Source organism: Saccostrea echinata, unplaced genomic scaffold (assembly GCF_033153115.1).
Source record: "Saccostrea echinata isolate AGI-Se365-2 ecotype Australia unplaced genomic scaffold, CSIRO_AGI_Sech_v1 ptg000064l, whole genome shotgun sequence".
NCBI lineage: Eukaryota > Metazoa > Mollusca > Bivalvia > Ostreida > Ostreidae > Saccostrea > Saccostrea echinata.
In genome coordinates this window covers 1,110,945-1,124,014 of record NW_026889813.1, presented here as the reverse complement: position 1 = coordinate 1,124,014, position 13,070 = coordinate 1,110,945, and the positions used below count along the sequence as shown (strand labels likewise).

Sequence of the window (13,070 nt, the reverse complement as noted above, 5' to 3'; positions counted from 1 at the left end):
TTTACCCCCCCCCCTTCAATTGCTATATTTGAAACACCAGTAAATACCAAAAGTTATATAGATTCTTTAATATTAAAATTCAAAATATCAAGTGCCCTGCATATTACTGTTTATTGAGAGATTTATCATTATTTATCTGGCATGGTTAGTTACTGTAACAACTAACGAGATAAAAAAAAAATCTGCAGTCGTCATTGCAATTCTAAGAGTAGCCTCCCTTAATAAGCACTTCCGACAGGGGTCACTGCAGATGCTCAAAAAAAATATTGATAGACGGGGAAATCGGTTACAGAGTGAGAACTGTTCACAGATTACTATGAATCAACTTATTGAAGAAATTTATTGCAAATTTTTACAGATTGTAACATGTGAAAACCCAGTGTAGGCCGTCTATGACGGCAGAGTCGCAGTGGAAAGTGTTTTCATTCACAGGTGGGAAATTATGAATCGTTCTGAGCTCAGACAGCAATGATGACGGAAAGCAAAGATTCTAAGGAAGATGATAGCAGTGTGCGAGTTGCACTCAGGTATTATAAACTTTCTTACTTTCTTTTTTAAAAGTGTGCTCCCTGTTTTCAATGTATTTTTACTGTACAACTAGCAAATTTGAATATTATCATACCAGTTTACCATTAAACGTTCGAATTTTCTCAGGGGATAAAAAACTGATGTACCATAAGTGAACAGTGTTATGGACAGATGGTTTATGAACAAATTGAAATGTTCTGTTGTAGTTACATCATTGATTTTAAAAAGTGTTGATGAATATTAGTAAGCGTTGGAAACTTCATTTCCAATGACTGAGCACCAGCATATCTTTGGAAGGCGCACACATTTCTTGATAAGAAGCTGTAAGGCATATTGTGAAAACTGAAAAACCCTCAAAGATATCAATAATGTGCATTGATATTGACCAGAAACAAGGCGTCATTTTTTGACATGTTTTGTTGACACAGAGAAATTCAATATAATTATGAAGACATGAATATTTCTCTCAGTGCACCAGGGTACTGACAAGTCCACAGGTGCATAGCCAGAATGGAAATGAAGTGTATGCAGAGAATGGCAGGGGGTCTGGGGGCCACTTTGAGGCCCCCAGTGGGTCCAGGGTGTAGCCCTGACATGGGCTCAAGGGGCAAAGTCACCAGGAGCCTCTGCGTTTTACCAAATATTTCATTCATTTTCTTGCAAATAATCATGCAATTTCACTTTTCTTTAGAAATTATAAGACTTTTTGAATGATGCTGTTTTTAATGGAAAGTTAATACTCTCATAAAGCCTTTTTGTACATATAGTTGAGGCTGAATATTACAGATATTTTGGTATATACAGAGACATATATGTCTCTGGTATATATCATCTATTCTCTGTTTTTTTTGTTTTGTTTTTTGTTTTTTGGCTTTCAGAATCAAATGAAAAAACTATTTTCACTTCAGATTTTAATTTATTCGAACATGATTTTGATTCCTACTTCAGTGGAAATTGAAAGTCTTCTATCCTTTTAGAAATCTTGATTTTATATTTGTGTCCTGATTTTGCTTCCGCTTATCATATCTAGATTACCTGAAAGGATTATGCGGGCTAATTAACTGTTGAGCATTTTGGTACCTCGATCATTTCTTCTTTGTGAACTTTTGATCATGATTTATTTGGTTTTAACAATGATGCAATAAAAGATTTCAGTTTTGATTATAGAGACATGATAATATAAAATTTGAATTGAAACAATATGACACACTGTCAAAATAATTTAAAACACAGTTTTTGCTGGAGGGTACTTTTTTTCTCTGAATAACTATAATTCTCTCTACTAATTTTTCTTTTTTAGTGGGAAAATGATTTGTATGCACTTTGCGTACTTGATATCATATTGGCAGCTATGCACCTGCTGATGAATGTTAATGTCATTGCACAAAACTTTCCCCCTGTTAAACATGTTAAAATATCTGGAATGTATTTTCCCCCCAAATATATTAAACATTTAAAATTTTTATTATTTTGAATATTTTACTTTGAGATTTTACATTGAGATATGGGATACACCCTGATAGGAGGTGCAGAGTAATAAGCTGATGAAACTTAATTTTAAGATACCTTTGTAAACATATAAAGTTCTGTAAACCATAAGTCACTAACTTGAATCTTTTTGAATTTCCCAAAACAAGAAAAGAACCTGCCCGTGTACACAAGTCAAAATGAGGTTAATTGCAGACTGAATCCTTAATTTTAAGAATTGTGTATGCAATTTGTCTTGAAGTCCAGAACATGCAAGAGTAGTGAAAAATTCCAGATATCAGGGAGTTGGAAATCTCAAAATTAATTCACTAATTCTTAATAAGGTCAGGGTGGCCGATCCACTTTGACATATATATCTGACATAATAGTGTTTGAGAATTCCTAAGTTCAGCTGTATGATGACCTCTGTCTCTCAACATTCCTCTGTATGCTACAGTAATCTGAAAGTTTTGTCCACATCTTCATAATCCTTATCCCTGTAGTCAATCAAATCCAGTGCTGAAGTTATTTGTATGTTGGGAACAACATGCCAAATTGGAAATATTAAAATCATTTTTTCATGTGAAAGATTCACACATACCCATTTGGGTTTACCCCCATTTGTTTAGATTTTATGTGTTGTTGATGAAGAATTCCATCTGGTCTCAAAATAAGGACTGAAAAAAAGGGAAAGAAATGGATATCAAGATCATTTTATTATGTACATAAATATTTATGAAACATATGGAGAAGCTGCAATGAATTCAATGTCCTTATGTATACTGTTGTTATACTAAGCACAAAATCTATGATATATAGAGGAAGCTGTTTCAGAAAACATTCACTGGAACATCTTTTTGTTTTGGTGTTTGTATTAAATATTGTCCTTGACATCATAAAATTATTATGGATATGCTTACACAGGCAGATTTGTGTAATGGCACTAACACTTAAAACTGCAATATATACTCTAGCTAACATATATCATACAGATGGCTCATGTTATATTGCCAACACATTTCCTTGCACAACACCACACTTGTGTAATAAACCAAATTTAGTAATTGACAAGCATCTTTTCTTAATCTCTTGCAAGACAAGAATTACTTACTGTGTACCATCATTTTATAGTATATAGATACAAATGTAAGACAAAAAAGTGGCCATGTGAGACAATTGAAAGGAAAAAAAAACTGTATGTATGTAACATAAGCAAATGAAGGTGGAAATACATTCAGATACCTGTTCTGTGTTTTAAACACAGTGCTTGTTGCCCAAGGGATTGAGAGATACACTAAATATCTACAGATCTTCAACCCTGTGTTAATGAACTTGACATGCCATGTAAAAGTACCATGTAATGAAAAGAAACAAAGGTTGTGAATTATACTAGAGGTCTCTAGAGGTGTAGGCTACTAAATGGTGTTTTTCTTCTGACTTAGTCACCAGATATTTAACTATTTAAGGATTTAACCATGTTGTTGTTTGTCCAGATGTTTGATCGACCATCAAAGTAAATGAGGTTGTATTATTGCCATGCTTTAGAGGAAGTTCCAGGGGTGTGCAATTAAAAAAATTCAGCACTAGCCCATGGGCTAGTGGCAGAAATAAAGTTACTAGCCCAAATGTAGGGGAAAGGGGGGGGGGGGGGGGTAACAAAGTTCTAATATTAAAAGAAAATAGTTTATTGTTGAAAAAGTCAGCTAGGGTTTTAATGTGATTCTTTTTAATTCTCACTAGTAAAATTAAATCATGTATAAATTAATAATTATGATAGAAAATAAAAATGAATTTAAATCAATTATCCTATCTAAAATGAAATGACAATCATTTTTTTCATCTTAAATCATTAAATACGCTGGAGTATATGTTATGCAAACCACATAACACTTATCTTTCAATTGATTGAGTGATCGTAAATAATTTAATGAGATATCTGCATGCGTATTTACCATAAACAGAGGAATAGAGGAAATTCGAATTAGATAAAAACGATCGTTTTTGGAAGTAAATAAGTCAGGTAGTACTGCAAAATGGATAATATTATGTAGATTTACGAGTAATAGGCGCATGCTGCCGAAAAATTTTCATTGCTTAAGAATTTTATAGCCAAAAATGAGAGAAAATACCGATAGTGATTTTCATGTATTACATTGGTAGTTTTAATTTTTACTAGCCCAAGGTGCTACCTCTGTGCAGAAAACTACTAGCCCGACCCCAAAAAATGGTAGCCCCGGGCGTCGGGCGATGCTAATTGCACACCCCTGAGTTCATTGAAGACCAATATTTACCATCAGAGTATCCAAAAATAAATACTGAATAGTGGTCATGGCTCCTTCAAGTTACCTACATAGTTTTAAGACATTAAATTGATTTTACAGTGTTTGAAAGCATGTTGGATTACATACCAAAATAAATGTTACACAATGAGTATTCAATTCACTCTTAGGTTTGTTTGCAAAACCCTCCACTTTTTCAGAGTGTCTTAGCAGTTGTTATCTAATGTAAGAGAACATTCACTTTGTAGATATAGACTACTACATGTAGGTAACAGAGAATTAAGAAGTTGTTTAAACAGTTTTGAAATGAGGATTTTATTAAGATGATAAATATAATCCAGCTGTAGGGGATTATTAATACCCCAATTTCATTTAACTTTGATTGTAAAGAAAGAAATTGAAATCACTTTTGAAGCCTGAGGTCAGAAAGATTGACATGATGTATCAAGATTTTGAACTAGTTACTCGCTGTTGACCTCAAAAGGTGGGCACCTTACCATGACCTTAAAAAATCATGTACCCCCTTGTTCAAGAAATATACCTGCTAGATAGATACAATTAGATGACTTATTTCTGCTTAAATCTTTTTTTTCTTTTTTTTTTTTTTTCTCTGCAAGCATATTAAGGTACATATAAATTGAATCAACTTGGCACTCTTCTATATTGCATTTTCATATGTGTGCATTTTAAGCATTTTTTATCATTAGCAGCAATATATATGCAGATACTAGCTAGGACTTCTCATTTGTCCAAGAGAAAGAATACTTAATAAGCATATATTTACTTGTTAGAGATTCAAGTGCACACTGTCAAATATAAAGTGATACAGTAAAATGCAGTTACAGCTAAGATTCTTATAATGAATTTACACTTACAATGAAGTGATTTTCATTGCTGTAGTTGTTAAACATACATAATAAACACATTTTATATATAATGAATCATGTTTTTAAGGAATCAAAGTTGATTGTCCCTAGCACTTAGCTACAGCATGTTTTACTATATTAGTATTTAATATATGGATGGAAAAAGTATACAATGTTAAGAATCATTTTTAGCAGTATCCCCCCCCCCACCAAAAAAAAAGAATTGAAAACATCTGTGTAGTGAGTGTCTGTACTCTGTAGCTTCACAGGGCCAAAAAAGGCCTTAAGTGTAACTTGGTCTGTGTTATGTTAATTCTGGCAGTGAAAATCTGCATATGCAGCAATTAATATGGGTAGAAAAAAAGATATGATTTACACATTAGCTATTTAGTTATTTCATCTTGTTTCTTAATTTCTTTTTTCTTTCTTTCTTTTTGGTACATGATGTGTTTCTTTGTTAGAATTTAGTAAAATTTTTTATAAATTTTGAGGGAAGAGATTGTGAGAAGATCTGATGATGTTTATTCTTTCATATAAACTGGCACTCTGGCAGGTATTTTATTAACATGTTAAAGGGGTAGATACTATTGAATTGAAATAATGGATGGTTAAAGAGTCAATTTTCAGAATTTGTATTATTAAATTTTGATAGATTGATTTTTAAATTTTTCAGGATCCGCCCCCAGCTGGCCAAGGAGAAGATTGACATGTGTCAAGTCTGCACCACCGTGGACGCCACTCAGGTCATCATGGGAAAAGACAAAAGTTTTACCTACGATTACGTGTTTGACATGCCGACATTACAGGAAACTATATATGGTGACTGCGTACGAGCTCTCATTGAGGGGTAAGGACATCAAAGCACATGAACACATAGGTTTCCTGTCATTATATATCCACAAAAACAAAAACAAAAATGTTCCGGAAATGTCTGCATAGTTGTCGTAATATTTTGCAGACATGCACACCTACTCAATTCTGTGTCAAATACTTTAATTAATCTCAAAAATCAAGAACTTATTTACTTCAGCAGGAATCTGACAGAGTGAAAATACATCTTCTTTGTAATCTTATGAAATAAAGAATTTTTGCAGAATATATGGAAATGGTATTGAAATATTCTATATGGTCTCAAGTTATATGCCATCTTTGTGTGAAAATACATTAAATTTTTTTTAACAATTATGATTAATGTTTAAAAATGTGCATAGAAATTGTATGTTTATTGGGGGAAAAAACAATTTTTGGGATACATGAATTTTACAATACATTTTTACCATTCATATAGCTTAATTTTTGAGAAGACAGCAAAAGTAAACATTGTGGAGTAAGGAAATTAAAATTATAGCATTTAATTAAAGATTTGCATACATATGATACACGTTACCTACTAGCTCACAGCTTCTTCGCCTAAGCAATATATTATCTTTTTTAGGTGTTTTGATGGCTACAATGCGACAGTATTCGCCTATGGCCAGGTAGGTTTTTATTTGCAGAAGGTGATAAATGGGTTTAGAAATATATTGATACAGGTCTGTTTCACATTTTAAATGTGTTAAAACATGAATTTTTTATCCAACCTCTATACCTATATAAGATCTTATTTTAATTGACAACTATGTGTGAAGTTGAATGAAGTGTAAAGTTTGTATATATTAAAGCATTTACATTCTATGTAGAGAGGTTATCCACCTAACATTGAGATGGGTTTAAATTCATTCATTGTACAACATATTACATAGTGGGTATAAAAACTTTGTAGATTTTATTTGAAAAATAATGTAGCTCCATAGAAAAGTATATTATACTTTTTTTTTTTTTTTTAAATCTATGTCTCCTTCTAAAGGACTTTTTTATGTTATTTAATGCTTGAAAATAATGAATAATTATGGAGCAATATGTTTTGTTTTTTGTTTTTGTTAATTTTTTTCCTTATTTAATTCTTTGAATAGTGGAACTAATTGTGATTTGCTGACACTTAGGTGATCTTGGTTGTTAGTTTATAGTCTCTTTTGATGTGAAAAGGTAAATTTAAAAAGCATTTCATCTTCCTATCAAGATTTATACCTAGAGGCCTATTTTACATGGTAAACAAATAATTCTGTTTACGCTGCTTGTCATAGAGAATTTACAAATGGACTCTCCTAAGATAACCATAATGTAAAACTAATGACCATAAATCCATTGTTTATTTGCCAATTCTGAGCTATGACAGCTATGTTATACTTGCTCTGTGCTGTTCAGGAATCCATATATTTGGTTAATTTGATCTCAGGGACATCATTATAGAGCTTTTCATTGACCGTGCATATCATGTAGTCAGTATTGATTTTTATATTAAGAGTATGAATAATATATACATGTATATACATATATATTACATATATATTACTCATCACTTGTAAGCTGGAAAGGATATAACAAGTACAAAATGTACAAGACAAGCTTTGCTTATACATGTATCTCTGTGCTAGCTGTATAGTGAGACTGAATTTATCTTACATTTAAAATACCTGATTTAAATATTTTGAATTCTGTTTCTTTGCAAGTATCAAGATAATGACAAACTATACCACAGGGTAACAGGTTATAAACATGCAATAGTAAAATGTCAAAAAATTGAATGCAGAAGTTTGGGCAAAAACATTTCTTGATAGATGGGCATAAACTGGGTCATTGTGCAGTCATATCAATATGAATAATATATTTATCTCAACATTTCAAATTAGAATTATCATGGGAAATTAAAGGCAATGCAGCACAATAGGCTGCACAATAGCCTAAATGTGCAGAAAGAAGAGCATCTCCTTGATAAAGCTTTCATCCATTGATTTTTGTTCTGACTTGGTTCTGAGATGGTATGTATAAATGGCTCTACTGAAGCTTCCTTGTTTTTTGCTGATGTCGATCAATTCATATGCCAGCAGCGGTACTATTAGTCATTACATCATGTCACCCATACAACAGGATGCAATCACAGATTGGGAATAATTCAAACCATATATGCTATTTTAGTTCTTATCCATCTTTTTCCTGTGGAAAAATGCCTTTTATCAAATAAATTACAATGGTTCCAATTAATGCAGATAAATTTTCTTGTCTAGATAAGTATTTAGCGTACAGAATACAGATATTAGATTGAAATAATCACTGATTAGTGAGTGAATGTGCAAATTGAATTTATAGAAAGAGAGGGATGCAGTACTTTTAGATGCAAAAACTAAACATATAGTGATATATACATTTACATTGAAATATGCCAAATGTACATGAGGTATGAAGTTATGTGGATAGTTGTTTTAGTTATCCTGTAGTAGGATCTGTAATGGGTAAAAAAAATGTCAGAAATTCCTTTAATATAAATATCAATTATATCTTTATATATGAAGAAGTACACCATAAGATTATTGGCAACTGGGAAAGAATTCTATTGAAATTTAGTGGTGTATAGTTTTTACTTACCTGGGCTATACACAAATGTATGTAGTCTCAAGAAACTTTTATGCAAAATTTTTCCAATGTTGAGTTATGCCTCATCACCTGCTTCATGCAACTTTGCAACTCTTCTCCAAATTATCCATAAGACAGGTGAGGTTAAAAACTTGGTACAAATTTTCTTCTTTATGTTTTTGGGAGAGTAAAGTTTATTACTTTTAAAAGCATTCTGGGTTCTAACTTGGCATCATCTTTTCTGATTGGTTAAGACAAAATTTAGTAATCTCTTCTTCTACATAATTCAGGGGAGACAAAATGCAAGCTGTCAACTTCCTGTTTTCCTAATGAAGAGTCACTTTTCCCCATTTTTTTTTAAGCTCTCCAAGTTATAAATAGTTTTGACTTTTTCTTCAGAGTGACTTTATCTCAGTCCATGAAAGTCACTTTGCCTAATCTTGACTCGGATTTCTCTGATAGTGCCCTTAAGATTTGGTCCAGGGAGATCAGGATGATTGATGCTAGTAGAGTCAAATGTGGCATCTGATTCTATTTGCATTTCTTGTATGACTATGATATTTCAAATGTTTCAAGTTAAACTGTTTCTTGTGTTACAGCTTTAATTCATTCAGAAACAAGGTTGATTTCAGCATAGTGCATGCAATTTAAGCATCTATTATTGAACAGTCTTATGAAACAAAGAACTAGTGACAGATGTTATGTCAGAGAGAGAATGAGAGAGAGAGAAATGTTATGTTTGCTCATATTGAGGTCTTATAATAGCATACTGAAAGTATCATTATCTTATTCAAATTTTAATATTCAAAGCACTTAGGTATAAGAAACTAGCTATGTACATGTAATCTATTTTGACAGTACATGTACCTGTCTGGATATACTGAAGCAATGAAAGTGGAGTTGCAGGTACATATGCTTTAATACATACTTAAATATTACAGACGGGCTCGGGTAAGACGTACACAATGGGGACAGGGTTTGATGTGAATCTCCCAGAGAATGAAGTGGGGATCATTCCACGGGCTGTGGACCACCTGTTTAAGGGTATTGAGGAGTGCAAACAGAAAGCCAAGGAAAAGAACATCCCTCCTCCTGATTTCAAAGTCAATGCCCAGTTTATTGAGGTCAGTCAGAACATGGTTTGATATTGTCAGTTAGGTCCTCTTTGATTTTTGATTTTTTTGAAATGAAAACCAAAAAATATAGTCAGGTTATATGATGAAAGGAAACACTGTGGATAATCAAAAAACTTATTACTCGAAATATGTCTTTGTAGCTGTATAATGAAGAAATCCTAGATTTATTGGACAGTACAAGAGACCCAGAATCACGGGTGAGGTTTTGTTAGAATCATGAAATGATAAGTCTCTCAAAATCAATGTAAGTTTAGCAAAATGTGTTTCATAGTGCTATTATTTGTTTCTTGATTCAGATGAGGAAATCCCATATAAAGATCCATGAGGATGCTACTGGAGGAATATACATGGTGGGCGTGGCAACACGACCTGTCCACTCCCTGCAAGATGTAGGTTTATTTTGTCATTCTTTTCAATTCAATATACAACAAAGATTTCCACTGATTATAAACATTATTAATCTCCTCTTTCCATATCTCATTTGTTATTACACAGATTCCTATCTCACTTGTTATTACACAGATTCCTATCTCACTTGTTATTATACAGATTGATTTCTCTTCAATCTGATTTTATGAGCTCCAATCTATTACATGCTCGTGTTCTGTGTTTCATTAGAGCCGTAAATCACAGCTGTTACTCTATTGACAGAGCAGGAGAGTCTTTGGCAAAGCTATTTTACAATTGATTTTGTTGTGTGTTTTACAGACAATGGAGTGTTTAAAGAATGGTGCTCTATCTCGTGCCACAGCCAGTACAAATATGAATTCGCAGTCTTCCAGATCTCATGCTATATTTACACTACACATCAAACAACAGAGAATGGTTCATGATGAGGTATTCCTAAACTCTGCCCAAAAAATCCCTAAAATACTACACTTAAATTCCCCCCCCCCCCCCAATTATTTTTGAAATATATGCATCCTGATGTAATTATCCAGGTACATGTATGAGTAAGATTTTATATGTTACAAAATATTTTTTATTCATCTGAACCACACTTACTCATTTAACAATAAAAAAAATTCAACTTGTACATTAAAATGAAAAAAATTATGTTTACAAGATAATATTTGATTCAGCATAAGATATTTTATTTGATAATGAAAATGCCTGTAAAATATTTTTTTTTTTTACAGAATCTCATGGAGGAGGGCAAGGATTCGGATGCCCTGAATGAGTTTGAGACACTGACAGCTAAATTCCACTTTGTGGATCTTGCGGGGTCAGAGAGGTTAAAGAGAACAGGAGCCACGGGGGACAGGGCAAAGGAGGGAATCTCTATCAACTGTGGACTGGTGAGTACATATGTACTGGAACTATGCAGGTCTGAGACATTGAGATTTGTTCAAGTGTTTTGCTATCATTTTACCTTTGAACAAAAATTTCTTCCACTCCTTTGTCAAATAGCTCATACTTAAATGGTCTGTTAGACAGTTACTCATTATAATGTACATGTAAGTCAAAGTAAAGAATATTTCATAAATCTTGTTCCTTTCATACTAGCTTGCCTTAGGAAATGTGATCTCAGCTCTTGGAGACAAGGCCAAAAAAGGTTGTCATGTTCCATACAGGGACTCCAAGTTAACTCGATTACTGCAGGACTCGCTGGGTGGAAACAGGTAGGAAGAGAATGCATAAGTTGACTGCAGATTTAACAGTACAATTCATATGCATATTTTGAGAGAATTCTCTTTTACAATGTATGCTTCAATCTATTGTTTTTGTGAGATAACCTATTAGACTTCTTTATTTTCCAGTCGGACACTGATGATTGCCTGTATATCCCCCTCAGACAGAGACTTTGTAGAGACACTAAACACTCTTAAGTACGCTAACCGAGCTCGTAACATTAAGAATAAGGTCATAGCCAATCAAGACAAGGCTTCTAAACAGATGGCTGCCCTGAGAGCAGAAATTATAACACTTCAACAAGAACTTAATGAATACAAAACAGTAAGCTGGATTTTGAGAAAGTTCAACTTAAAAACTTTAGGAACACTGTTCATTTAGAGAGAATATTTTGTAACACAAAAGCTGGAGAAGTACTTTTTAGCTCACCTCGACGAAGTTGAGATGAGCTTATGCTATACCCCCGGCGTCGGCGTTAGCGTCGGCGTCCCGGTTAAAGTTTTAGGAGCAAGTCTATACCCAAGTAACTATAAGTCCTACCTGGACCAAACTTGCATGGATGATGCATCTAGGGATGGACACTACCACACTTGCTTCGGATGCTGGATCTGACCTAGATTTTCCAGATAAGTGACCAGGTTAAAGTTTTTGGAGCAGGTCCATTCCCAAGTAACTATAAGCCCGACCTGGACCAAACTTGCATGGATGATGCATCTAGGGATGGACACTACCAGACTTGCTTCAGATGCTGGATCTGACCTACATTTTCCAGATGAGTGACCAGGTTAAAGTTTTTGGAGCAGGTCCATTCCCAAGTAACTATAAGCCCTACTTGGACAAAGCTTGCATGGATGATGTATCTAGGGATGGGCACTACCAGACTTGCTTCGGATGCTGGATCTGACATATATTTTCCAAATGAGTAACCATGACAATGTGTTTGGAGTAGCTCTATAATTATTTATATGGCCTGTTATAATTTAACTTGCATAGATGGTGCATTCCAGACTTGCTTCGGATGTAGGAAATGAAAGACATTTTCTTGATTAGTGAACAGTTTAAAGTTTTTGGAACAGGTCAATTACCAATGAACTATAAGACCTACTTACACAGAACTTGCATGAATATTGTTTTCAAGATGCACACTAACTATTAAGAAAATATGATGTGAGATTTGCATTACTTTTACTGATAACATTCGTCGAGGTGAGCTTCGTAATCTTTGATTACCTATGTTTTAAAATGTAGCTAAATATTCAATTCTAGTACATGTATTATCTTTAAATACTGAATGTTTTAATTTTAAATACTGACTGTAGTACAACATTTTTTCAGGGAAAACGCAGGGTAGACGAAGATGGAGTGGAGACAGTAAATGATATGTTCCATGAAAACACCATGCTACAGACAGAGAATGATAAACTAAGACAGAGGATCAAAGCCATGCATGAAACTGTAGAGATGTTGACAAAACGGAACTCGGATCTGTTGGCTGAAAAAGCAGTGCTGGGGGTGTATAATATATCTGGTCAGTGTTGGGGTTGTATAATGTATCTGGTCAGTGCTGGGGATGTATAATATATCTGGTCAGTGCTGGGGGTGTATAATGTGTCTGGTCAGTGGTGGGGGTGTATAATGTATCTGGTCAGTGTTGGGGGTGTATAATGTATCTGGTCAGTGCTAGGGGTGTATAATGTGTCTGGTCAGTGCTG

The 13,070-nt window shown here is 33.6% G+C and overlaps 1 protein-coding gene across 3 annotated transcripts in view; it reads left to right on the top strand.

Moving 5' to 3' along the window:
* Positions 1 to 226: 226 nt before the first annotated feature.
* Positions 227 to 13,070, top strand: part of LOC133175964 (kinesin-like protein KIF21A) — a 52,433-nt gene continuing 39,589 nt past the window's right edge. For all 3 annotated transcript variants that reach the window (XM_061311121.1, XM_061311122.1, XM_061311120.1), the window contains exons 1-11: positions 227 to 527; positions 5,814 to 5,987; positions 6,576 to 6,618; positions 9,532 to 9,714; positions 9,867 to 9,923; positions 10,023 to 10,115; positions 10,435 to 10,563; positions 10,866 to 11,024; positions 11,233 to 11,348; positions 11,487 to 11,682; positions 12,694 to 12,886. In XM_061311121.1, coding sequence (XP_061167105.1) covers positions 469 to 527; positions 5,814 to 5,987; positions 6,576 to 6,618; positions 9,532 to 9,714; positions 9,867 to 9,923; positions 10,023 to 10,115; positions 10,435 to 10,563; positions 10,866 to 11,024; positions 11,233 to 11,348; positions 11,487 to 11,682; positions 12,694 to 12,886 — 1,402 coding nt within the window. In that variant the 5' untranslated portion in view covers positions 227 to 468. The remainder of the gene's footprint in view (positions 528 to 5,813; positions 5,988 to 6,575; positions 6,619 to 9,531; positions 9,715 to 9,866; positions 9,924 to 10,022; positions 10,116 to 10,434; positions 10,564 to 10,865; positions 11,025 to 11,232; positions 11,349 to 11,486; positions 11,683 to 12,693; positions 12,887 to 13,070) is intronic.